Source organism: Vicugna pacos, chromosome 29, assembly GCF_048564905.1.
Source record: "Vicugna pacos chromosome 29, VicPac4, whole genome shotgun sequence".
NCBI classification, from domain to species: Eukaryota; Metazoa; Chordata; class Mammalia; order Artiodactyla; family Camelidae; genus Vicugna; species Vicugna pacos.
The window spans coordinates 2103003-2130418 of NC_133015.1; the positions used below are offsets into that span (position 1 = coordinate 2103003).

Below are 27416 nucleotides of genomic sequence, written 5' to 3' on the forward strand. Positions count from 1 at the left end.
AGTAACTGTTTTAATAAAATAACCTTAGTTGTTTGCTTTGTAAAAAAAAAAAAAGAAAGTTTCCTTACGTTGCTTTGAAGCCAGTTTTTAAAATAATTTCCACTCACAATAGGAAAAAGTAAATAATCTTGTATTCGTTGAGTATCTTAAAAGGGGATCCTTAACTTCACAGCCATTTAAAAAACAGCCTTTTAATACAGCACATTGCAATCCAGGTTACGCTGCTCCTTTCCTAACCAGCAGGTGGCGACCAGGCGCCCGGCTCGCTCTCCGGTCTACCCCGCGGCTCCCGGGAACGCGCACGCGCCGGAGGCCGCGCACGTCGCTCAGCGGCGATTCCCCGCGGCGCGTCGGCCCGGACACCGAGGACCCGCGCCCATGTGGAAGCTGCTCCCCGCCACGGGCCCGGCCCGAGGTAAGGGCAGAAGGGAGACGCCCGGGGAGCGAGTTCCCGGAGCAGCGGCGGTGGGCAGCCGTGTGGAGCGGGATTTCCTCGGCGGGCTCCCGGTTCTCGCGCCGGGAGGCCGCGCATGTGCGGTGCGGGGGCCGCGGGGAGCTCGCAAGCGGGCTGCGGCCGGCGGGCGCGGCGGGCGCGGCGGGCGTGCGGCACCGGGCCCTCCGCCGGGGAGCGCCGGGCAGCGCCGGGCCTCGCCGCGGGGCCACCTCCCAGCTCCGCGGGCGGGCGGGACCTGCCCCGACCCCGGCGCCGACGGCCTGCCGAGTCCAGCCTGGGCCGGGCCTCGCCGCGGGGCCACCTCCCAGCTCCGCGGGCGGCCCGACCTGTCCTATGCCGGCGCCGACGGCCTGCCGGGTCCAGCCTGGGCCGGGGATCTGCTGTGACCCCTCATGTTTTCAGCTTTTGAGGAAACGCCCAGAATAAGTGAACACAGACTCAACCACAGGATGGCAACAGATGAGTGTCTTGAGCATATGGTTCGTTTTTGTGACGAACCATTTGGAGGTGACTTGGGTAAATGACAATCACGGGAAAGCATAGTTTGGTTTTTGTAAGCCTTTTTCCGTTTTGTCATCAGAACAACTGAAAAGGTTTTTTTTTCCCCCCTTTTTTCCTTTTCTGCATTTCCAGCAACGGAAGATGGTAATCTCATGTTAATTTGTTGCCCAGTATATGCAAATACTTATTAGTTGGTAGACGTGTAAACCTATGATTGGATCTTGCCCTCAGGAAGTTTGCACTATGATAAAAAGATCTATGTATAGGCCAAATTGACTGACAGTATAAGGAGGGATGGAGAGGGCCAAACGAATGATAAGGGAAAAAAGTACCATGATGATACTATCGATATTAAAAATATATTAATAGAGATCAAGGCATCACTGTGGACTCCGAGCGTTTTAGGGGTAGCATAAACCGTTGGCCGACAAGTAGGAACAGTTTCCAGGAACACTTAGTTGTAGCCTTTGGCTAGCTGGCTCTTTGACTCCCTAGGGTGGCAGTAAGGACAAATGCCCCTAGCGCCAGCAGGTGGCATTCTTACCCTTTGAGGGATCTTGAACTCTTTTCAGTACGTAACGGAAGCTAGGGGGTGCCATCCTTCTAGGGAAAATGTAAGTAAACCTACACAAAAGTTTTTTCATTGAAAGAGCCCTGTCTAGGTTAAGAATCTGATGAACAAAATGTAATCCAAATCTGATTAAGGCTTACTTGGACTGCTTCGTCCTTGTCTCGTTTATCTGCCCTCATCACTTTACCATTCCGGTAATGGACTTCAGAGCTCCCAGACTAAACTCCTCAAGTTTCCAACATACATGCTATTCAATTTGTGATTTCCCCCAACTTTTGAAGCTAATAAGCCTTTCCCATTGTTCTGAAAGCTACCTTTAACGTAAATTCCACAAAATAGGCACTTGAATCTGGTCTGGACTTTTCTTGCATTGATCTATGTTTGTTTACTCTTGATCCAATACCATACTTTGTAATTACTGTGGCTTTCTGGCATATTTTACCATCTGGTAGGGGAAGTTCCCATAGTGTTCACATTTTTCTTGACGTTTTTGCGTTACATTTTCTAGATGGAATTTTGAATCTGTTCATCAGGTTCCAAACGTAGTGTTGTGATTTTGTGTGTTAATGTATTAAATTTATAATTTGGATAAGCATTGACGATTTTCAATATTATTTTCTCTTTAGAAAAGTGGTAGAACTTTCCGTCTATTTAGAGTTGCATCCTTCAGTGAGCCTATACTAGAAAACGCAAGTTTGATTTATATTAAGTTGATTACTAGCATTTAAATAGTAAAATAAAAATGTTTAAATACTTGCTGTACCCGTACCTTAAATACATATTTATATGTGGGTGTATCTGTTAACTTACTTTTTAAATATTTCTCTTAGAACCGTACAGACTTTTGACTGGTGTTGAATACATTGTTGGAAGGAAGAACTGTGGCATTCTAATTGAAGATGATCAGTCAATCAGTCGAAATCACGCTGTGTTAACTGCAAACTTTCCTGTAACCAACCTGGTAAATTACTAATTTTACTTCACTAGCTTGTAATAAGAGGATTGAAATCACAAAAGATTACCTTGCTGCATATGTAAGAGAGAGTTCCTGAGACTTCATTTCATAAGGCTCTTTTTTCTTAATGTCAGTAAAATAAAACATTTACGTTTTGGGAGTGGTGCTGGTGGTGTTTATTTTGAGATTTGAAGGTTATGTATCAGTATTTTACTGTTTGTTTTAGTGATTTAGACACTCAAAGGAAGTGGAATATATTTGTATTTATTTTCTTAAACATTTATTGAGTGTGTTTACTGTGTGTTAGTCACCGTACTGAGCCTGGAAATAGAGCGGTGAATAGACCATCACGACTCCTACTTTAAATAGCTTGTGTAGCTGTGTGAACACTGGTATTTCCCGTATCACTTAGGTTTTCAGGATAGGAACTGATTTATTTTACCAGGGAAAGTAGCTGTTGCTTATGCCCCACAGCTCCTTTGAATGGCTTTGAATTTCTCTTGGTATGTTGGTCATTTTAATAACAGTGGGTTATAAAAGTAATGTAAATACATACAAATAGCTGTGCTCATAGTTGTTTAATACAGGTGGCAGTAAGAAAGAGAAGCCATTACTTTGAACAAAGACTGCATATGGGAAAACGCTGGATCTGTTCAGTGATATTTAGGTTTTCTGCCTTTTAGATACAGAAAAATGTTATTGAAATTTGTAAAGAAAAAATAGAATTATTACTGCAAGTCAGACACTCTAACCTTTTCTCACTGGAATGATTTTTACCATGTGATTTTGATAATGTTGAAAAAAAACTTTAGGAATGAAGCTGTCACATTATACATGAAACACAGAGGGGTCAGAAAATCACCACTGATTTAAAAAATGAAGAAAATGTATGTTCTAAGAGGAGTGATTCTGGAATTAAGATATTTTCTTTTAATTGCTAGTTGAGTGATCATTTTTTGTATGAAACCAAAACAGTAACTGTATTACTAGTGTATTGGGAGGTTAGCCACCTATGGCCTATTCAAAAAGTTATCAGTCTTTTCTTTTGAAATCTTTTCCCCTAGGAATAGTATTTACTGAGTGATAAGAGACCTTAAATTATTTATCTTTTTTTTTTTTTTGCCAGAGTCAAGCTGATGAAATCCCTATATTGACAATAAAAGATAATTCTAAGTATGGTACCTTTGTTAATGAGGAAAAAATGCAGAATGGCCTTTCTCGAACTTTGAAGACAGGGGATAGAATTACCTTTGGAGTATTTGCAAGTAAATTCAGGTAAGAATTTTTTAGTTGATATTAAAATGAACAGCTTTATTTTACACCAATCAAATTCTCAAGGAAAAGGATATTTATGGCTAACGAATTGGAACCAGTCTGTTTAGTTCCTGCTTCGCCCAGTAGTGAACTTAGCAGCACGTGTGGTCAGTGCCTTTTGTTAATCATAGGTAGTGACAGGAGTGAATGAGGGTTTGAGTGGGTACTGGGACCCATGATGAGAGCTGGTTTTGTTTGATTCCGCATAGGTCAAAGTATAATGTTAAACTTTGATCATTGTTTTCTTAATTGTGAGTTAAGACTTAGGAAGTGATACTTGCGTAAGTTAGACGGTTTAGTCATGCATAAAAATCATGCGATAGCAGCATATGATGGGAGCTTCAAGTTTAAAGTGCCGTAAATTGCCATCTCTGTAACTATGATAATATAACTTTATGTAACTTACTCTCATTTACAGAGTAGAGTATGAACCTTTGGTTGCATGCTCTTCTTGTTTAGATGTGTCTGGGAAAACTGCTCTAAGTCAAGCTGTATTGCGACTTGGAGGACTTACTGTAAACAATTGGACAGAAGAATGTACTCATCTCGTCATGATGTCAGTTAAAGTTACCATTAAAGTAGGTTGAATGCCTTGTTATCATGTTAAAGTAAGTTCTGTGAATTTAATCTTATTCATTTACTCACCATACACAGGTGTTTTAAAAGTCATTTACTTTAAAATTACCCGAACTGTTGTAGATTTATATATACCGACCAGTTCTGTGCCTGTATGTGGGCTAGAATGGTGTTTTAGAAAACCTGTTTATTATCTGGGACAAGCAGAGGGACATAAAATGTTATTTCAGATTTTGGTTTAGTATTTTAAAAAAGATGTTATCTTTTCAACAAGAAATTCATTACAGCGCATAGTTTGTGTTCTTGGTCGAAAAACAAAGCAATTAGAGATCAACTGTCAGTCTTTAAAGTTAGCAGCTCACGTCTTTTCTATCAGGTTGTCTTCCTCCAGTCTCTGACATCATCCCGTGATCTCATGCTTTTTTATTTAGTTGTTATTTGGTTTAAGGGCCTAATCACAAAGACTTTAAATTGTTAATGGTTTAATATTACCTTAATGTATTGTCACAACCTAGAGACATATAGATAATGTACCTTTGGAAGATGCAGACGATTTGTTGAAACAGTGGTGTATTTTGATATGTTTTCAGATTTTGCATCTTCATCAGATTTGGTTATATCCAAAGCTAATTGAAGAATGACATTGGGAGGTGATTCGTCTCCTTTCAAACAGGTTGACTGTAGATAATGTGAGATTGTTTTAGGTTAATGTCTATAGTAAAAAGCAACAAATATTTATATTCCTTTATTAAATGGTGCAAAAATCCTTCAATATAGTTAATTAAATCAGAATATGTTTATTATAGCTAAAGAGGTATTGTAGAGAAAAGCTTGCTGCTCAGATTGAACCTCATGTTATACTTGCATCTTAGTGGGGTTATCTCTGACCAAGGAGCTTTTCATCTTTGTAAGTTTATGAAACTGATTTATAAATTCCACAGAGTGATTAGCCTCTTGAGTACTAATTTATGCCAATAAACCTACAGATCATAGATTCATAAATCAAAATGTCCGTTTATTAGTTTATAGTAGTGATGCACCTTTATAGTGACCAGAATATTTGTGTGTGGACACCAACATGGTCCTCTGAAAGGTATCAAGTTACCTGAGAAGTAGACTAGGTAATCATGCCCTTGCTTGCTGGGTTTGGAATAAGACCAAAGTTAGTTAGGTAGTCTTGAAAGATGTTTTACTGAGTCTGTGACAGACCTGGAAACTAGCACCCATTCACCACAGTATACACTGTTCCTGTGGCTGGGATGCTCATGGCCACCCAGTCGCTGGGACAGTAGAGAGTACTGGATATATACTAAACAAAAGCTTGCAGAGCAATTCTCCTTTTTCAATATTTTTGATCAATCATGTGCCTGAAAAGAAAATCTTACCATTGTGTTAATTTTTTTAGTAGATTTTCCAAAAATATAGGTTGTCTTATGTTTTTAAAATTACTGAATGTTAGAACCAAATGGGAACTTAAAGATCATTCAGCTCAGTTTTTATTTTCTGAAGAGTAAACTGAGGCAGTGAGCAATTAAATCCTTTGCCCAGTATCACCTGTATTGGATTTACTCAGTCCAGGGTTGGATTGCACGTTACTGCTTCATGCAAGAAGCCAATTACTTCATTCACATTTGAGGTTAGTGACTTTCAGATTCCATTCTTGAGAAATACCCTAAATTACTTGCTCACATTTAGGCAATACCCCCTGTTCATTAGATGCATACTTACAAATTCTTTAGTGGGATGATTTTTGAGAATTGCGCTGAATCTTCTTTTTCATTGCCAGTGGTGTTTTTTTTCAATCTTTCTTAAATTTTGTGGAGACACCTCATTTGAGGCTTATAGTTTCATTCGCTTGCTGGTTGAAGTTTCTCCCCCGCATGTATATACTTATTTTGAGGTTTTACCCAATCCCGGTTTGTTTTTTTTTTTTAATTTACTTTCTTGAAAAGACTTTATTCTGTATAATAATCTGTGGGAAGGCAATTAGGCTAAAAAGATCTTATGTCTCTTGTTAGGGCAGATGTTACATTTCCTCAATTATAATTTTTTAACATTTTAACGTTTTTTAAAACAGGTATAGATTTTAAAATTGACTTATATTTTATCTTACATTGTTTTGCCCCCTCTAAAGCAGTTTTTAAATTAATACTGTAATTAGTGGCTTCTTATGATCAAGTGATTATGTAGGAATTTGTGTACTGACACTATGCAGTGACCAAATACTGACTTCTATTTTGTAGATTATGGTTCCTTTATAAATTTAAAGAGACGGAAGGAAAAACAGATTAGAATAGCCTCTTTGTAGTCTATAACTTAAAATTTTTCTTTAAAAAAATAGCATATGAATATATGTATTCACATGTTTTCTTCTTTTTAGACAATATGTGCACTCATTTGTGGGCGTCCGATTGTAAAGCCGGAATATTTTACTGAATTTCTTAAAGCAGTTCAGTCCAAGAAGCAGCCTCCAGAAATTGTAAGGTATATTGTGTATTTTACACATAATAAAATACGACTGAAGAAATACGATAGTGCTGATTTTGTTCAGGTTAATTCCCTCTGATGACTTTCAGGATGTAATTATGCTTCAGTTCAGTGTTATTAATGAAGTTTTGTTTTTGTTAGTATGTAAAAAAAGTTTCCCCCATAGTTCTTTTGTTTTCTCGGTAAAGCAGATGTTATTTATGTGCCAGTATTTAAAGGAAAACATTGAAGGGTGGTAATGGCATAGAGGGACAACGAATAGAGCACGTGAGCCAGCGCTGGGCTTCGTGCAGGCGGGACCCCTGGAATCGTGTGGTGCCACAGCCCCCTTCCGGAGCACACAGCCCTGGGCCAGACCGTGCCCAGCGCTGTGGCCTTGGGAATGGAGCTTACTTCTTCCAAGTGTCAGTTACCTCCTTTGGAAAATGAGGCTAATACCTATCCTGCCGAGTGTTTAGGGATTTAGTAGTAATAGGGTTAGTATTAGTTGTCTTAACTAGTAGTGTCCTCAGAAAGTCTGAGCGAGTAAGTGCCTGTTAAAGGAAATGTAGTTGATTTCAGTGTCTGGGAAGATTCATAATAGCCTTATTTACTTACTTAATGTTTTAGCTGCTTTGCTAAATTTGTGAACCACCAGACTGGAGAGTCTGTCCACTGTGTGTGTGAGGAACGCTTGTGGCACTGTGGCTGAGGAGGAGCATGTTTGGGGTTTTTCTTTTCAGATTGCATGGTTAAGATACTGGTGACTAGACGGTGGGTGTTTTTAGTCAACGTAAGGCCGTGCTTGCTTAAAATGTGTGTCAGTAGCTTGTAGTCTAGATGGAATAATAGATCTGAGGAGGTTTAAAAAATCTAAAATATTGTGGAAGTTGAGTGTTTTATTACCAATTTGAAAAGATTGCTACTACAAGCTGTGTCGACTGAAATAAAATGCACAACCTGTAAGTTGAGATTTATGTTTCATCCAGTGGACCTTCTGAGAACTTGAACCCGGGAGGCAGCCTCTCAGATCACTGTAAGAGACTGTTCTGCAGTGGCCGGGGAGAAGCTAGGATATATAGGAGTTTTGCGGCAAAGACCAGATAATCGGAATAACAAAAGATTACTGTTAATTAAAGAAAGCCAGATATCTCAAGCTAAGGAATTTAGTGCTTTTCTAAGTATGTGAAGGTGCAAAGGTCCAGGCTTGTTGAAATCATTTCTTTGAGATGCACCTTAGCTCTCTAGGGCCAGTATCCTGTTCTTTCCCATCCTGACTCCCATCAGTGGGCGCCATAGTGATGGCTCCAGAGGTGGGCTGCCTGCCTGTCTGCATCCTTAGTTCCCTCCGTCTACCATCAGGGTGGTGGCAGATGACTTGATGGCCACAGCATCCTTTGTTTACTGATACCACTGGCAGTATTTTTCGTTCACAGCTGTTTTGCCCAGTGTGGGGCATTTTTAGGAACTATTTATACCTCATGATATGTATCTGCTTTTAGAAGTAAATGAAAACTAGGTTTTCTTCTTTGTTTTAAATTTTCATTTGGGAGATTTCTTATATTTTATAATCTGATTAACAGTTAATATGCTTTGTTCTGGGAAGAGATCGTCAGGTTTTAAAATAGATGATTCTTAACCTTTTTTTGAGTCCTAGTGTTGTGGGAGAATAGGTTTTTGCCTCATGCAGGAAAGAATTCAAGAGCAAGGCCTGGCAAAGTGAAAGTAAGTTTATCTAGGGAGATGCGCACTCCACAGGCAGTGTGTCTCAGTCAGAAGGGAAGCGGCTTAGGAGACACACACTCCATAGGCAGGATGTGGGCCGTCTCAGAAAGGTGAGAGGGAGGGAAGCCGAGAGGCGTGGGGTGTTTAAAGTAAAAGTAGACACACTCTCCATAGGCAGAGTGCAGGCTATCTCAGAAGGCAAGCGAGAGCGACCCCAGGGTGCGGAGTTGTTAGGTTTTATGGGCTTGGTAATTTCACATGCTAATGAGTAGGAGGATTATTCCAGCTACTTGGGGAAGGGGCAGGGATTGCCAGGAAGTGCCCCCCTCCGCCTACTTTTTTGACCTTTTATGCTCAGCCTAGGAACTGTCATGGCCCTGTGGGAGCACCATGAGGCTCAAGGCCTACTGGAAGTCAGATCTTCTGCCATCTTGGTTCCAACCAGCTTGTCCTGTCCTCAGTGGCTGTGACATTCCTTAAGTGCTTGTGCCCTGCCCCCTTTCCTCCCACTTCACTAGACCCCTGTGAGAACATGAAAGCACTGGTCACTTTTCTAGAAACTTCACTTACATACCACCAACTTGCATAGTATTTCAACAGAATTGTATTTTCCCTGAAGCCTATTTATAAACCTACCTAGGGGAGTCAATAAATCCTATAAACAGTGACTCTTGTTACAGATAATAAACAGTTGTTAATTCTAGATTACTTGGGAGTGGAGGGGTCTGATAGGTTTCTACTACTAGTGATACGTTTTAAGGTCTTGGAGCTTTTAGGATTAGTCATTGATTCCTACTTATTGTTCAGATTCTCAGATTTATTTTACCTGGGTCTGTTTTTGATTTTAGATTCTGCATTTTTTTTTCTGGCTTCAATTAGTGACTGTAATAACTTAGATGGCTATAGTAAAACATCTCTACTGTAAAATTGTTCAGTAACTCGTAATTCAGTGTTAACCAGGAAAGACTGTTGCATTAGTCCATATTTGATGGTAGCAATTGATGATCAGATTTTTAGTATTATTTTAAAATACATGGTTTTTTGCCTTTATAGAGTCCTATACCTGTCGGCATCCATTCTGATATGTTTGCTGAAGAGTTACTTGACTATATACTCAACTATTAAATAGAAAAATGATGAAATTTAAAATATGAAATAGGAGGATGAGTTTCAAAATGGATATAAATAAATTGTGGTGACTCTTTTATTACAAAACTGCCTGTTCTTTTAGTTCTGTAAAAGCATTATCACTAGTCCTGGACTTAAATTAGGAAGCATATACACTATAATATTTTTATTTAATAAAGAGTGTAGTCCTTTTTAGTATAGTTATGTCTGCATCTCAGCACTATTGTCAAAGAGTCAGTAAGTCAAGGGGAAGACTGAATTTAAGCTTTCATGTACCTGACAGAGTTTGTGATGACCGATTTTCCTGTACTATCATCATAGTCCCAGTGTTGATGAAGTCATTTTTAGAAGATTCTATTTTAAAAAAAGTACTTAATTTTGCTGTTCTATACTCTAATATATTAAAAGAAGTTTATTAAAATGTTCTGTATGTCTGATGTGAAGAAATGATCCTTCAGGGAAAAGGGAGTTTCCCTTTATTTGTAATTTTACAAAATCTCTCAAACGGTAGAACTTTATTTCAGAGAACAAGCACTGTTTCGGGAAAGCACTGTTGGGAGAGAGGCCTTGCCTCATACAAAAGTTGCTGGATCTGACGAGAATGCTGGGCCTTGACCTCCCTGTACCCAGGCCATTTTTCACGGTTGTGTTTGCAGTAGAAACCTTGGAGGATGAGGTAATATCTCCCTCCAAAGATAAAGAGTAAGACTGCTTTTAGCTTGTTGTAAAATGAGTAGATGCCCGAGTTCAGTAGCACCACGAACGGCATGTACCTCTCCTGTAGCAAAATCCACCGTGTGCGCCTTCTGTGTCGTCCCCGTGGGGCTTGGTATGAGGGAGGCCTGCCACCAACACAGAGGCTTGTTGCTTGCTTGGTCTCTGACCTGGGAGTCTTGTGTCTTCTGGCAGCATCCATGAAACAAGAACAGGTTAACTTATTAGCTTGTAATAAAATCCTAGGCCCAAGAGACACATTAGCCTGAAACAGTCTCAGTAAATGAAAGTTTAGGAAGCTTATAGAGTTGACCTTAAACAATTAATTAAAATTCAAGGCAAAGAAATTTAACACATACTAGAAAATTTTTCCTGGACGTGTAAGCTCAGATTTACAAATTGTGGATGCCATTGTTAATTAAAATCTTTTAGACATTATCCAAAAAGCAGCATATAGTAAGTATGTAGTTCTAGAAATCATGAGCATATATCTCTAGGACTAATGAAATAAACAGCTGTCTAGATGTTAGGCAAGTAAATATTGTGGTTTGGAATACAGTTTCCAGGACAAAAATTATACATGAATTCAGAAAAATTCTGTATTTGGAAAATTCTGGGACAGAAGTAAAGATGATGTGCTCTGAGTTAGATGAACTTTATTGAGGATCATGTGAGCAATTTAAATAAAAGTTATAAAATATACATAGGAAAAAGTATTTCTAGATTAATATTTTATAAAATTTGTGAATAATATGTGCTAGTTACTACATAATAAAACACAATTACTTTATGTGTAGCTCTTAAAGTTTCTGTATAAATGTGCCAAAAACTGTTTTAATTATTTCATTGTTAGAAGTTGGAGGTCACTTTATATTTGGGGTAGCCTTGTATTCAGGCAGTGTGCCTCTAACCTAGGTCTCCAACAAGTTAATTTACTGTCTTCCGATTTTCTTACTAGCTGTCAAATCACTAGAGCTTCAGAAATCCTTCAAAACTTCTAGAATGTAATTTTTCAGAAATACTGATTTTAAATTATATTTTCTTCATATTTATCTTAGTCTCTTCTTTCTTGTTTCCATCCTCACACTGTTAAAGAGAAAAAGACTTTTTTAGGTGTATGAAGTTCCAAAACATCTTCTATTAGTTACCACTGTACTATCGTCTATATATACATCATATATATGTATATATCTATACACGACTCCATTTGATTAGATTCTTGATAATAACAGTGACCTTTTTTGAAGATCGGTCTTATTGGCTGTTGGGATGAAAATTTACTAGTGTTTTAGAAAAGCGAACTGTATTTTTCCAGTCCCAGAATTTTAATACTCAAATCTGTAATTTTAAAACTTTTCCTGTACTTCTAATTTTTTTCCTTTTTTTTTTTTGGCTTAAAGAACAAAAATTTATTCTCTGAGTTCTGGAAGTTAGGTGTCTGAGATCAAGGTGTCAGCAGGGTGGTTTTTTTTTTTTAATTGAAGTACAGTCAATTATAATGTCAATTTCTGGTGTACAGCTCAATGTACCAGTCAGGTATATACATACATATATTTGTTTCATTTTTTTTTTAATGAAAGGTTGTTACAAGATATTGAACATAGTTCCCTGTACTATACAGAAGAAACTTTTTATTTTATATATAGTGGCTAACATTTGTAAATCTCAAATTCCTAAAATTATCCCTTCCCACCCACTTTCCCCAGTAACCAGAATTGTTTACTGTGTCTGTGAGTCTGTTTCTGTTTTGTAGATGAATTCATAGTGTCCTTTTTTTCCCTTTTTTCTTTTTAGATTCCACGTATGAGTGATATCATAGGGTATTTTTCTTTCTCTTTCTGTCTTACTTCTGTTAAGATAATGATCTCTAGGTCCATCTATGTAAAATTATGCTGCAAATGGCATTATTTTATTCTATTTATGGCTGAGTAGTATTCCATTGTATAAATACACCACATCTTCTTTATCCAGTCATCTGTCAATGGACATTTAGGTTGTTTCCATGTCTTGGCTATTATATATAGTGCTTCTATGAACATTGGGATGCATGTATCTTTTTGAATTAGAATTCCCTCTGGATATATGCCCAGAAGTGGGATTGCTGGATCATATGCTGGGTCTATTTTTAGTTTTTTTGAAGAATCTCCATACTGTTTTCCATAGTGGGTGCACCAAACTACATTCCCACCAGCAGTGTAGGAGGATTCCATTTCCCCACACCCTCTCCAGCATTTATTGCTCATGGACTTTTGAATGATGGCCATTTGGACTGGTTGTGAGGTGATACCTCATTTTAGTTTTGATGTGCATTTCTCTGATAATCAGTGATATTGAGCATTTTATAATGTGCCTATTGGCCATTTCTATGTCTTCATTGGAGAATTGCTTGTTTAGGTGCTCTGCCCATTTTTGGATTGGGTTGCTTTTTTGTTGTTACTAAGTTGTATGAGCTGTTCATATATTCTGGAAATTAAGCACTTGTCAGTAGAATCATTTGCAGATATTTTCTCCCATTCCGTAGGTGGTTGTTTTCTTTTGTTAATAGTTTCCTTTGCTGTACAAAAGCTTATAAATTCAATTAGGACCCATTTGTTTATTTTTTATCTTATTTCTATTGCCTGGGTAGACTGCCATAGGAGAACACTGCTAAGATTTACATGAGAGAATGTTTTGCCTATGTGTCCTTCTAGGAGATTTACCATGCCTTGTCTTATATTTAAGCCTGTAAGGCATTTTGAGTTTATTTTAATGTATAGAGTAAGGGAGTATTGTAACTTCACTGATTTACATGCTGCTGTTCAGTTTTCCCAACACCACTTGCTGAAGAGACTATCTTTTCTCCATTGTGTATTCTTGCCTGCTTTGTTGAAGATTAATTGACCATAGGTCTGTGAATTTATTTTTGGGTTCTCTATTCTGTTCCATTGATCCATATATCTGTTTTTATGCCAATACCATGCTGTTTTGATTACTGTAGCTCTGTACTATTGTCTGAAGTCTGGGAACGTTATTCTTCCAACTTCATTCTTTTTCTTCAATATTGCTTTGGCAATTCTGGGTCTTTTATGATTCTATGTAAACTTTAGGATTGTTTCTTCTAGTTCTGTAAGAAAAAATATTCTGGGTAATTTGATAGGGATCCCATTAAATTTGTAGATTGCCTTGGGCAGTATGACCATTTTAACAGCATTAACTCTTCCAGTCCAAGGATATGGGCTATCTTTCCATTACTTTAAGTCACCTTTAATTTCCTTAATCAGTGTTTTGTAGTTCTCCATGTATAAGTCTTTCACTTCCTTGGTCAGATTTATTCCTAAGTATTTAATTTTTTTGGATGCAATTTTAAAAGGGATTGTTTCTTTACTTTCTTTTCCTGTTGATTCATTGTTAGTGTAAAGAAATGCCACTGATTTTTGTAGGTTAATCTTGTATCCTGCTACTTTGCTGAATTCTTTTATTAGCTATAGTAGTTTTTTTGTGGAACTTTTAGAGCTTTCTATATATAGGATCATGTCATCTGCATATAGTGACAATTTTACCTCTTCTCTTCCAACTTGGATCCTTTTGTTTCTTTTTCTTGCCTGATTGCTTTGGCTAGGATGTCCAAGACTATGTTGAATAGAAGTGGTGAGAGTGGGCATCCTTGTCTTATTCCAGATTTTAGTGGGAAGGCTTTCAACTTTTCACTATTGAGTACTATGCTGGCTGTAGGCTTGTCATAAATAGTTTTTATTATGTTGAGGTATGTTCCGTCTATACCCGCTTTGGTAAGGGTTTATTATCATAAATGGGTGTTGAATTTTATCAGATGCTTTTTCTGCATCTGTTGAGATGATCAAATCATTTTTGTCCTTTCTTTTGTGGATGTGTTATTTATATCACATTGAGTGATTTGCATTTGTTGAACCATCCTGTGTCCCTGGGATGAATCCAACTTGATCATGGTATATGATCTTTTTTATGTGCTGTTGAATTTTGTTTGCTAATATTTTGTTGAGGATTTTTCATCTATGTTCACCAGTGATATTGGTCTGTAATTTTCTTTTTTGGTAGTATCTTTGTCTGGTTTTGGTATCAGGGTGATGGTGGTTTCATAAAATGAGTTTGGGAGTATTCCTTCCTCTTCAATCTTTTTGAGTTTGAGAATGACTGGTATGAGTTCTTTGTATGTTTGGTAGAATTCCCCAGTGAAGACATCTGGTCCTGGACTTTTGTTTGCAAAGAGGTTTTCTATCACTAATTCTATTTCATTTCTAGTGATCAGTCTGTTCAAGTCATCCGTTTCTCTTGATTCAGTCTTGGTTGACTGTATGTTTCCAGAAACTTGTCCATTTCTTCTAGGTTTTCCAGTTTGTTTCCATATAGTTGTTCTTGATATTCTCTTATGATATTTTGTATTTCTGTGGTATTGGTTGTAATTTCTCCATTTTCCTTTCTTATTTTGTTTGTTTGTGCCCTCTTTTCTTCCTAGTGAGCCTGGCTAGAGGTTTCTTAATTTTGTTTACTCTTTCAGAAAACCAGCTCTTGGTTTGATTGGGGTTTTTTTTCTATTTTTTTAACCTCTATTTTACTTATTTCATCCTTGATTTTTTATTATTTCCTTCCTTCTGCTGAATTTTGGTTTTGTTTGCTCTTTTTCCAGTTCTTTCAGCTGGTAGGTTATGTTGTTTATTTGAGATTGTTCTTGTGTTTTGAGGAAGGCCTGTATGGCTCTGAACTTCCTTCTTAGGACTGCTTTTGCTGCATCCTATAGATTTTATGTAGTTACGTTTTCATTGTCATTTGTCTCAATGTATTTTTTTAATTTCTTCTTTAATTTCATCATTGACCCATTGGTTTTTTTAATAGCATGTTGTTTAATCTCCATGCTGTTGTCATTTTCTCCTTTGTTTTTCCATGGTTGATTTCTAGTTTCATGGCATTGTGGTCAGAAAAGATGCATGAAATAATTTCTATCCTCTTAAATTTGTTGAGTCTCCTTTTGTGCCTGAGAACAGAATCTATTCTAGAGAATGTTCCATGAACACTTGAAAAGAATGTAAATTCTATTTTGGAATATGTTATGTCCTAAAAATGTCTACCAAGTCCAACTGTTCTATTGTGTCATTTAGTTTCTCCATTGACTTACTGATTTCCTGTCTGGAAGGTCTTTCTTGTGATGTTAATGGGGTGTTAAAGTCTCCTACTGTGATTGTGTTCCCATCAGTTTCTCCCTTTACATCTGTTAGTATTTACTTTATGTATTTAGGTGCTCCTGTATTGGGTGCACATATGTTAATGAGTGTAATGGTGTCCTTTATCTTTCTTTATGGCCTTTGTCTATTTTGTCTGAAATCAGTATGCCTTCTCCCACTTTCTTGTCATTAATGTTTGCATGAAATATCTTTTTCCATCCTCTCACTTTCAATCTGTGTGTGTAAAGTGATTGGGTTTCTTGTATGCAGCATATTGTAGTTTCCTGTTTTATTATCCAGTCTGCCACTCTGTGTCTTTTGATTGGAGCATTTAGTCCATTGACATTTATAGTAATTATTGATAGATGTGTGTTTATTGCCATTTTAACTTAGTTTTCCAGTTGATTTGGTATTTCCTCTTTGTTCCTTTCTTTTTGTTTTATCATTTTGTGCTCTGATAATTTTGTTTTGTATTATCTCAGTTTCTTTTTGGTTTTTGTGATTCTTGTGTGCTGTTGACTTGTGGTTACCTTGTTTTTCAAGTGTATTAACCCATTATTATATGTTTGCTATAAACTGATAGTCATATAAGCTCAAACACATCCTAAAAATAATGAAAAAAAGAAAAAAAATCTATATTTTCTTGCTCTTCCACACTTAACGATTTTGTCCTCTTTTACATCTTCATGTTTATTCTGTTGCAACTCATTGTAGTTATTGCCTTTCCAATTTAGGTTTTCTTCTTTCTATAGCATCCTGCTGCTTTTCTATTTACAGTAGACTTTTCAATATTTCTTTTAGCAAAGGTTTAGTGTTCCTGAATTCTTTTAGTTTTCACTTCTCTGTGATATTCTTTCTCTCTCCTTCTATTCTATAGGATAGCCTTACTGGATAAAATATCCTAGGTTGCAGCTTTTTCTCATTCAGGACTTTAAATATCTTGCTACTCCCTTCTGTCCTGCAGTATTTGTGTAGAAAAATCAGCTGAAAGCCTTCTGGGAGTTCCCTTATAACTTACTCTTTGTTTTTCTCTTGCTGCCTTTAGAATCATTTCTTTATCTTTAACCTTGGCCATCTTGATTATAGTATGTCTTGATGGGTTCTTCTTGTTGGGGACTCTTTATGCTTCCTGTACTTGGATATCTGATTCCTTCTTTAGGTTTGGGAAATTTTCATTCATAATATCTTCAGATATCTTTTCAATCCCCTTTGCTATTTCTTCTCCTTCTGGGAGCCCTATTATGCATAGGTTGGTACATTTTGTGTTATCCCATGTGTCCCTTATATTGCTTTCACTGGTTTTTATTTGCTTTTCTGTCTGCTGTTCTGATTGGCTGACTTTTGTTGTCCTGGCTTCTGAGTCACTTACTTGTTCCTCAGCATTGTCTAGTCTGCTTTGACAGCCTTTAGCTTGGCTCTTATCTCTGCCATTGTGTTTTGTGTTTTTAATTGGCTCCTCTTTATAGTCGCAATTTCCTTTTCAAAGTATTCTCTGTCTCCATTCATTTTAGTTCTTTCGGTGCTTTGATCACTCCCTTTTTGAAGTCATGATCTAGTAGCCTATTGAGGTCTATTTCATTGATCGTGCTTTCAGGGAATTTCTCTTGTTCTTTTAATTTGGAGTAGTTCTCTGCTTCTTCATTTTGCTTATATCTCTCTAGCACTATGGATTATGGAGTATCAGTTATTTACTGCGGTCTTGAGGGGATTTTTTTTTTTTGAAGAGAATATGGAAATAAAACTTAAAAAAAAAAAACCTAGAACAAAATAGAACAACAGCAGCAAACAAAACAAACACAATTTTTTAAAAAATTAAAAACAAATTTTTAAAGAAGAAAAAGAAACTTTTAAATAAAAACAAAAGAAAATTAAGGAAAATTTTAAAACATTTAAAAAGAAAATGTTAAAAGATTTTTAAAAACAAGTAAAATAATATAAAAAATATATAAAAATTTTAAAAATTAAAAAAAAGATAGTGCTCCTTTTTAGCCTGTGCTCTCCTGATAGTTTAGTTGCGAGGTCTGTTCTTAGTATGGATTGTTGCCAGGCCCTTCCGTGTGTGTTGGCTGTTACGCCTTTGACTTGGGGTGTGGCCGGTGTTGTGGTGACCAGAGCCTGTCCTGGCTGTTGAGTGGGGCCTCTTTTTCTTCTGTGGTTGTCACAGCCCTGACAGGGGCTGGGTCTGTTCCTCTTTTGTTGCAGTGGAGGCTTCCAGACCCATTTCTGAGCTGCTGTGCATGCTAGGCGGGTTTGGAAAGCTTTAAGTACTCTTTGTTGACTCTGCCCTTGTTCCCACTTTAGCTGCAGGGATGTCATTGTGCTGTTCTGGTGTCCCTCAGGTTCTCTGGCCTCAGGGCTACCAATGTAGTTATGCCAATTTCTGGGTTGCACACCTGGATCCTGGTGCACTATTAGATCAGCTCCTTTCCCAGCACCAACCACTGGTCCTGCACTCGCCCTGCTGCGTGAACTCCACTCTATTGTTCTAGAGGTCTGTGGATCCCACCCCTCTGTCCATGCTGCTCCCCGCACCACCTCTGCACAAGGTAGGCAGGTTCGCAGAGAACGGCCGCACCAGCCCTTGCCCCTGCTGTGTGCCTGAACTCTGGGTTTTGGTCATTTGTCTTAGAGGCGTGGGTCCACAGAGGCACCCGTGGAGCAGAAAGGTCCCGTCTGCCTGAGTCTGTAGACAAATCTCAGTTTTGCCTATGAGTTTGCAGAGGCCCTGGTAACGGATTCAGTTTTCATCCTCACCTCTGCCTGGCAGCTGAGCACTAGCAAATATGGTGGCTGTGGCTGAGCCCCACCTCTCTTCTCCCGAGAATGCACCAGCAGTGGGGCCCTGGGTCTGAGGTGACAAAGGCTCTGATGCCCCTCCTCCCAGCGCACACCAGCAGTGTTGCTTGTATTTTTTTAATGGGGGACCCACGCTGTTCTTTTCCGTATGTACTCCTAGCAGTGGTGCACAGCACACTGCAGCCCCCGAGTCTGCCTCTGGGCAGCGGCCCCAGTCCTCCACCTGGCTAGGGCAGCCTGTCCTGGCCCCCCCGCCCCCTGCCGGCTCGCCTTCTAGGGCTGGGGATCCCAGGGACCTTTTGTGCCCATTTCACTTAGTTCTGTCTGCGCAGGGCTGCTGTGCACAGATCTGCGCCTCCACGGAACTCCGTCCCCACTGACCTCTTTGTTGGAGAGGTGGAGACCCAGCCTAAGAGCGCTATTCCTCCTTTGTTGCTCCCTCCCTGCAGGACTGGTCCTGCACTAATTTCCTTTTTCTTATTTTTTTTTCTCCTACCAGATTTGTGATAAATTTTGTCTTTTGAAGAAGGTGATGTTCTGTCAGAGTTCAGCAGGTGTTCTGAGTAAATGGGTGGGTCTGTGGTTGTCTCTCGGTGTATTCGTGGGAGAGGGTGAGCTAATAATAAGCACGTCCTTCTACTCCGCCCTCTTGGCCACTTCCCCCTATTTTTAATTTATTAGGTGAAATTTTAATTTCTATTTTATATTATCAATTTGTTATTACCAAATATTTATTGAATGCCTACCGTGAACCAGGTGAGATAGACCTATGGATGTCATGATCAGCCATAATGTATTACAGTTTCTGCCAGCTTGGAATTTAGTGGAAGAAGCAAACATGAAATAATCATGCAAATAAAAGTTAGAGCTCTGGCTAATGCTGTTAAGGAGAGCTAAGGACATACATCTTTAGGAACCTGACTCAAGGTGTAACAAATGTTCACTCTTCATTGAACTAAACTAGAGTTAACTGTTCTCTGGATACAGTAAACTATTATCTGTGGCAAAACAAAGAGTGAAAATGTGAATAATAAAGCTGTAGGTAATTTTAAAATGTTTTATTCATTGGAAAGTAGTAAGAACCTCATATCCTCTCATGTATGTATTATATATTTACATACCATTTTTGTCTGAGATTGGCTCTGTCATTTGGTATTGTTACCTTACTGTGTAGACTGATTCATAAACAACCATTTGTATATATGTGAGACCTTTTACACTGAAAGAAATGTACGATAGAATAGAGAGAATTTTGTTAAAGGGGATGTAAGGCATTTGATAGATATTAAAATTTTATTCTATTTATAAATTAGAATGTCTTCTAATTTTCTAGAGCTACATACTTTCTTACTGTACATTTAACTTTAATAGTTATAACAGTTTCCACTATTCTCTGTATCGCTTTAGAAGTAGAATAAATAGAATTTTAAAGTCAGTTATTTAGAAAACCATAATAACTAGTGCATTGCATCCATCGTGCTGACTGAATCTGTCTTATCTGCAAATAACTCACTCATTTTGAGATTGTCGATTCTAGGAATCACTGCTTTAGTAGAGCATCCGTTGTAGCAGGTTAAAACACATGTATTTGTGGTTCAGTCAATTATAAAAGTTTTTTAATTAATATAAATTAGATTAATATAACTGTTTAGTCATGACTCAGCTCACTTTATGAAATATGTATGTTGCCAAGTGTGGGAGCACAAACTTGAATTAAACTTTAATGCCACTCTGTTAATTGAATAAGTGCTAAATGTCACTCTGTAAGATTCATGTAAGAGCGCAAGTTTTGATTAACAGACCAAAATACCACCCTGATCACTACATAAGTTTAGTTGCTTTAAAGCTGCTTTGCTAGCAGGAACCTGCTACAATCTGTCTTCTTGCCGTAAAAAAGCAGAGACGTGCTTTGCTTGCTTTGCTTAGTTCAGGGTCATAGGTCAGGGCTGCTTGTGCTTATGGAAAACCATGCCTCGACCCTCGCCCTAACCGGCAGGACGTGCTTCGCTTACCAGGCGCAGGCGGGTAGGGTAGGCGGCTGACCCTCACGGAAGACTGACTCGGCCCTTAGCTGGCAACAGCCGGGCTGCTTCCCATGCTTAGACAGTTTCTGATCATTGGAGACTCCGTGGTGGTCTGGTTTTCGTTATCAGTTGTTTGGAACACTGTAACCTTGCTCATGATTGTTTGAGGTTTGAAATAGCCCTTTGTACTATCAATATTGTAATTTCCTCACTAAGTATAAATGAAGATTATAATGTTTACGTTTTTCACAAACTAGAACTACTGATCTGCATCCCTGCACGTACACCATGCCCCTTAACTCATTCCTATGACGTATCTTCCTTCTGCTTTGTCTGACTGTTCTCAGTAAACACGGGAGCTTTGGAGGAGCTTGGAGAGCTGGTCTCCGGCTCCCTCTCACTCTCTTGACTTGATAAAGTCTTGAGTAATTTCGTTCTTCCATGGTGGGACTTTTGCTGGACAAAACCCACAAAGAACAAAACCCACAAGTGGTGACCCTGACAGAACACACCACTCGCAGCGACGAGAACCCACAGCCAAGGAGAAATATGGAGAGACAGAGGGAATTTAAGGAAATTAATGGTAAAGTACTGGATGGTGACTCTTAACAACCAAAACATTGTTGTCATATCAGATACTGCTCTCTGTGGATAGTTAACTCTAGTGACTGGTTGTCCACATTGTGAATTCCCCCCATCCTACATTATCCTATCATCACCATGATGATTTAGTAATTTTAAAAAATCTTTTTTTAAGACTATTTTTTAAAGCCATTTTAGGTTCACAGCAAAATTGAGAGGAAAGTAGTTTTTCTCTGTAAGCCCTGCTCCCACATATGCATGGCTTATCCTGTTTTTGATGTCTCTCACCAGAGTGACACATCTGTTACAGTCTGCATTGACACATCATAGTCACCCAAAGTGCATAGTTAGGGTTTAATCTTAGTATTGTACATTCTGTGGGTTTGAACAAATGTATAATGGCGTATATCCATCATTATAGTATTGTATAGTGTTTTCACTGCCATAAGACCCTCTGTACCCTGCCTGTTCATCCTTCCAACTTACCCAGCTCCTAGCAACCACTGATCTTTTCCTGTCTCCATCATTCTACCTTTTCCAGACTGAAATAGTAGGGCCCATACAATGTGTACCCTTTCCAGTTGGGCCTTCTTCACTGACTCACGTGCATTTAAGTTTCCTCTACGTCTTGTCATGGATTGATGGTTCATTTCTTTTTTAGCAGCACTGAATAAATTCCACTGTTTGAATGTACCACAGTTTATTTATCCATTCACCTACTGAAGGACATCGTGATTGCTTCCAAGTTAGGGCATAAGTTTAGCTCCTCTAGGTAAATAACAAGAAGCATGATTGCTGGATCGAATGCTAAGAACGTGTTTAGTTTGTGGGAAAGTGTCAAACTGTCCTCCAAAGTGACTGTACCATTTTGCATTCCACCACCAGCAGTGAGTGAGAGTACCTGTTGCTCCACATCCTCACCAGCATTTGGTGGCGTCAGTGTTCTAGATTTTCACCATTCTAATAGTTGTGTAGTGGTACCTCTTTGTTTTAATTCGCATTTCCCTGATACATGATGCTGAGCATCTTTTCCTATGCTAATTTTCTCTTTCTGTATTTCTCTGGTGAGGTATCTATTAAAGTCTTTGGCCCAGTTTTTAAATCAGGTTGTTTATTTTCTTATTGAATTTTAAGAGCTCTTTGTATATTTTTGATAACAGTCCTTTATCAGATGTGTCTTTTGCAAATACTTTATCCCAGTCTGTGGTTTGTCTTCTCATGCTCTTGACAGTATCTTTTACAGTGTGAGGTCCAGCTTACCATTTATTTCTTCCATAGATCACATGTTTGGTGTTATATCTAAAAAGTCGTCTCCATACCCAAGGTCATCTAGAGTTTCTCCTATGTTATCTTTAAGGTTTAGAGTTTGCATTTAGGTCTGTGATCCATTTAGAGTTAATTTTTGTGAAGAATATAAGTCTGATTCTAGATTCATGTCTTTTTACATGTGGATGTCCAATTCCACCACCATTGGTTGACAGGACTCTCTAAGCTCCCTTGTACTGCCTTTGCTCCTTTGTGAGAATCCTTTGACACTCTGTGTGAGTCTATTTTTAAGGTGCTCTGTTGTCTTCTATTGATCTTTTTTTTTTTTCTTTTCACCAGTACCACACTCTCTTGATTATTGCAGCTTTACATTAAGTCTTGAATTCAGGCAGTGTCAGTACTCCAACTTTGTTCTTCTCCCTCAATATTTTGTTGTCTATTCTGGGCCTTTTGCCCCTCCATATAAACTTGAGAATCCGTTTGTTAATATCCACAAAACAACTTGTATGGAGTAATTGGGACTGCATTTAATCTATAGATCAAGTCGGGAAGAACTGACATCTTGAAAATATTGAGCCTTTCTATCCATGAATGTTAGCAGTTTTCACCAAGAGGTAGAGAGATAAAAGCCAGTCAGTTATGAATAATAGCTGTAACAAAAGATACGATTATGTAGAAAGTTGCAACTATGGTCTAATGAGAGGTTTAAGAATTGTCTGTTGATTTTACTTCTCTATTTCCCTCTTTCCCCTAATCCTCATGGGTGATTAAGCTGCACTTACAGCATTACATTAATGAGCTAAAATTTTATGTTTGTATTTTTTATTTTTTCCTTAAATTTTTATTTTGCCAAGTGTCAAACCTCTTTGAAAAGTTCCAAGAATAGTACAATAAATTGTACTCATATACCCTTTAGCTGTTCACCAGTTGTTAACATTTGTCACATTTGCTTTATCTCTGTATGTAGAATTTTTAGTTTTATCGTTTTATTCTTGAGCTGTTTGAGAACTAGCTGCAGATACCGTGATACCTCATACTTCATAAAAGCTTGTGTTTTTAAATCTCACTTTGGAAGTTTTATTTAAACTGACAAAATGTAGCTTTTAAAATTCCCTGAACTTTTCCAGAGAGATTTGTTAGAAAACACTTACAGTAGTAGTTGATAGAATTCGAGTATGAACATTGCTAATATTGGTTCCCAAGCAAACACAAGATGCTAATGGAATTTGATCTTTAATGGACGATGTTTCTCTCAACCTTTGGTGGTTCACGGAACTTGTTTGATTCATGTATATTTAATTGTATCTCGTTGCATTATATATTTTTAGAAAATAACGAACAGTTCCGCTTTTCTGTGTGTCACCTGTCACCATGGATTTCTAAAAAAAGAATTTAGATGCTTTCAATCTTTTTGTCCCAGTTAAGACTCTTACTTTTTTTTAAATAATATAATGGTATTATGGATATTAAGCTTTTCTAGTGTCTAGATTGCCGTTCCACTTACAAATTTAATGGTATACATACAGAGTAGTATATAATTAGAATGTACTTTATTTTTTTTTTTTGTAGTTTTTATCCACCTATTGATGAACCGACTATTGGAAGTAAAAATATTGATCTGTCAGGACGACCGGAAAGAAAACAGATCTTCAAAGGGAAAACATTTGTCTTCCTAAATGCCAAACAGGTAATGTTACAAGCTAAATTTTCCTAAAGAAAACATTATAAAGTAGGATAGATTATGACAGTTATCAGTAGTTGTTAATGCAGTTATCAGTAATGGTAATTCTGAGACTTTGTGTAGAAACGTAAAGTGGAATAAAAAACTGGTAGGCACGAGAACCTGCCCAGTGTTCATTATGTGACTATATTTTTTAACAGCTGTTAATTGGCCTGTTAATTAAGTTTATGTAAATATGTACCCGGGAGGAGACAGAAAACTTGGTTGAAGTCCAAACGTGTTCGGTTAGTAAACAGCTGTTGCATGTCTTCTGTGTACTGACATGGGGTTTCCAGGAGTTTATGTTGTAGGTGGAAAGGTCTTGCAGGCATGCCCCCGGTCACAGCGCTGTGTGGTGAGGGACTGCAGATGATGTTAAGGATTCCACGGCTGCAGTGGTCCCTGGTCAAATAGGGATTCATCTCAAAGTGGAAGCTCAGATTATCCTCTCAAGAAGTATAATGACTTCTACTTCAAATTCTACTTTTATTTTACTTCCCAAATCAAATTCTTACAATGTTACGAATGTATTTAAGAAATTAATTGTGGCTATTTAATTCCTTTTTTCTTTCCATTATTAGCATAAAAAATTAAGCGCCGCAGTTATATTTGGAGGAGGAGACACTAGGTTGATAACAGAAGAAAATGAAGAAGACGATAGCTTCTTCTCAGCTCCTGGAACTTGTGTTGTTGATGTAGGAATGACAGACTCACAGACCTTCATTCCTAACTCTCAGAAAAAATGGATTCATTCAATTATGGATAGACTCCAGAGGTAAGGAATGATTCTTTATTAGTTAAAAAAAACAAACAAGCAAGTAGGTGATTTTATCTGTAACCTTTGTTGTACTCCACATAACAACGTAAATGTATATGCAAGAATTTTTATAGTGACTTTGTTGCGTATGCTACTTGAAAATTTGTTGTGACTTAGTATGTTAGAAATAGAATGTATTTACCCATGACAGTTTTTTCTGAGTATTTATTTTCTGCCTCTTTTTCGTTACTTTAATAGAATGAACAGAATTTACTTCTCTTAAAAAAGTATTTCTTTTTCTGTAGAATACATGGCAGTTGAGAAAGTTAAAATTCAAATGTGAAATTTTTTCTGAAACAGCGTAGAGCTGAAATGTATTTCTCCCTTGATGATTTCTACCCTTCATTGAAGAGATGTATAAAAATTTTTATCCCTCTTATATGTAGGCTATTATGGGAAAGCAGGGAAAAAGTGTCAAATATCCTAGAATTGTGTTTAGTGGGGATGGGGAGCAGTTAAAGGAGTTAAATCAATGATTTTTTTTCCTTTATTGGTGTTAAGAATCTTAGCATTGTTGAAGCAAAATGTATTATTAAAAAAAATCAGGCTTGACAGTCTTTTGACCTAGCGGAAACTAGTTAGGGCTTAGGGTATTTATATACCTGAAAAGTCCATAGCTAGCTCCCTATTCATTTTTCCCATCTCCGGAGTCCTTCTGACCATGGAGATTGCTTTTTTTTCCTTTTATGAGTTTGCTGAAATAAAAAGTAAAATTTCAGCCATCTGTTCCATGAATATTTTGCTTAATGGAGATGTATTAAGTGCTGTGGAAAAGAAAATAGCCGTGTAACAAAAATACCGTCTTACTATAACAAACTCAAATTTACTTTGATTCTGTTATGTTTTATGCACTGAGAATATAATGGGAAACAAGAAAGCCATGGTCCTTGGCCACCACTGGAGTTTACTGTCTAGAGAGAAAGATAAAGACAAGTAAAACAAACCATTACAAATATGTATAAAACAAAAGCAGAATAACAGAGCAAAGGGGAGAAGTTTATTCTACGTGGAGAGGCCCCTTTCGGGCAATATTTTATGTATGACCAGGCTTTAAAAGAACCATTCAGAGCAATAGCAATAATACCTGTGCTTAATGATACTATGCAGCAGATCCTCTTTCCAAGAGTTTTACGTATATGAAGACGTTTAATTCTTACACAGCCCTGTGTATTTTTACTGTCATGGTCCCCACTGTGCAGATGGGGCAAAGTGGGGTTTGAGTAGAACATGGGGAGTGAACATAGGAGCCAGGATGTAAACCCAGGCAATCTGGTTCCTAAGTCCACCCTCCTCACCATTACATCTTGCTGCCTTTCACGTACAGGACCCTGAGGTGAGAAGGTAGCTGGAGTGCAAGGCTGCTCAGAGGCTGGGCCCTTGACCATGAGGTGACATTTTGTTAAGGAGTCTTTGGCACCTGTTTTGATTTGGTTTTTGATAGAGGATAGTTTTATAGTTGGAGAAAGACTGTGACTTGAAATGACACCTGTCAGTTTAGTCCAAGCCACTGATAGCCATTGGAGGTGCAGTAATACCAAGCAAGTGGCCAGTAAAGCCAGCTACTGGCCGAATTTCAGACGACAGCCCAACACTGGGCTCAGCTAAGGCCGTGGCTGTATTGATTAGGTGTCAGAAGTGGGTGTAGGATGTCAGTGATGAAAATTAGTCATGTCTGAAGAAGACTGGAAGTCTAGAGGAACAATGTAACCCTGATTTTTGTCCTTGTTGAGATATTCTCGTAGTATCTTAGCTCAGGTTTGAGAACTCTTCCCTGTTACTAAGTTAATTATTTTCTCTCCATCCTCTTATTTGCCTTCTCTTCGTCTCTCCTGCTTCACAGCTTTGCACAAAAGTAGATGAATCATAATCTTTGGGTCATGATATACTATCATCGCTGAACCAGAAATAATTCATTTGTTTATTTGTTCACTATTTGATTAGTTATTTTAAATAAATTTTTGCTATTGTAAACTGCTACTCAGATCATGTTTGTCTGTTTCCTGTTGGTGGCTGTGCAGGATTTTTGGGGGGGTATATTACCACATTCCTAGGGTTAGAACTGCTGGATCGTAGGTTATATAAATGCTTAACAGTATCAAACTTTTCCAGTTTGTACTCTGAACCTCAGTATGTAAGAGATCAAGTTAGATGCACATCACAGTCAACACTGGGTGTTTTCAGACTTTATTTCACTTCTCATTTGTCATATCTCGTGATTTTGATTTGTTTCTCCCTGATCACCAGTGATGGTTAAACATTTCTTCAAATGCTTATTGGATTTGTGAAATACCTGTTCATGTCTCTTGCCTTGCCCAGTTTTCTATTGGGATAATTGTATTTTTTTTAATACAGGTTTTCCCCAGTTTTATGTGTGTGTATTTAGTTCTGTGTAGTTTTTTTGCATGTGTCGGTTCGTGTATTCGTCACCATAGCTAAGATACAGAGCAGTTTTTTTGCATGTGTCAGTTCGTGTATTCGTCACCATAGCTAAGATACAGAGCAGTTCCATCACCACAGGGACCCCTTATGTTGTTATGTTATAACTCACCTTCCTGTCCCCAAACTTTGGCAACCTCTAATTTGTTCTCTGTTTCTAAAGTTTTATTTAAAAAATGATATGTAAATGAAATTAT

General features: G+C 37.9%; 1 protein-coding gene across 4 annotated transcripts in view; it reads left to right on the forward strand.

Moving 5' to 3' along the window:
* Positions 1-286: 286 nt before the first annotated feature.
* NBN (nibrin) overlaps positions 287-27416 on the forward strand; it is a 55298-nt gene continuing 28168 nt past the window's right edge. For 2 of the 4 annotated variants that reach the window (XR_012065400.1, XM_072951710.1), the window contains exons 1-7: positions 287-415; positions 2357-2487; positions 3608-3756; positions 4214-4373; positions 6752-6855; positions 23816-23933; positions 24548-24741. Coding sequence is in view for 3 of the 4 variants with exons in the window: in XM_072951710.1 (XP_072807811.1) it covers positions 379-415; positions 2357-2487; positions 3608-3756; positions 4214-4373; positions 6752-6855; positions 23816-23933; positions 24548-24741 (893 nt within the window). In the remaining variant the exon portion in view is untranslated. Of the gene's footprint in view, positions 416-2356; positions 2488-3607; positions 3757-4213; positions 4374-4961; positions 5045-6751; positions 6856-23815; positions 23934-24547; positions 24742-27416 lie in introns of those variants that run through there. The other 2 variants (XM_072951712.1, XM_072951711.1) reach the window with 2 other exon arrangements.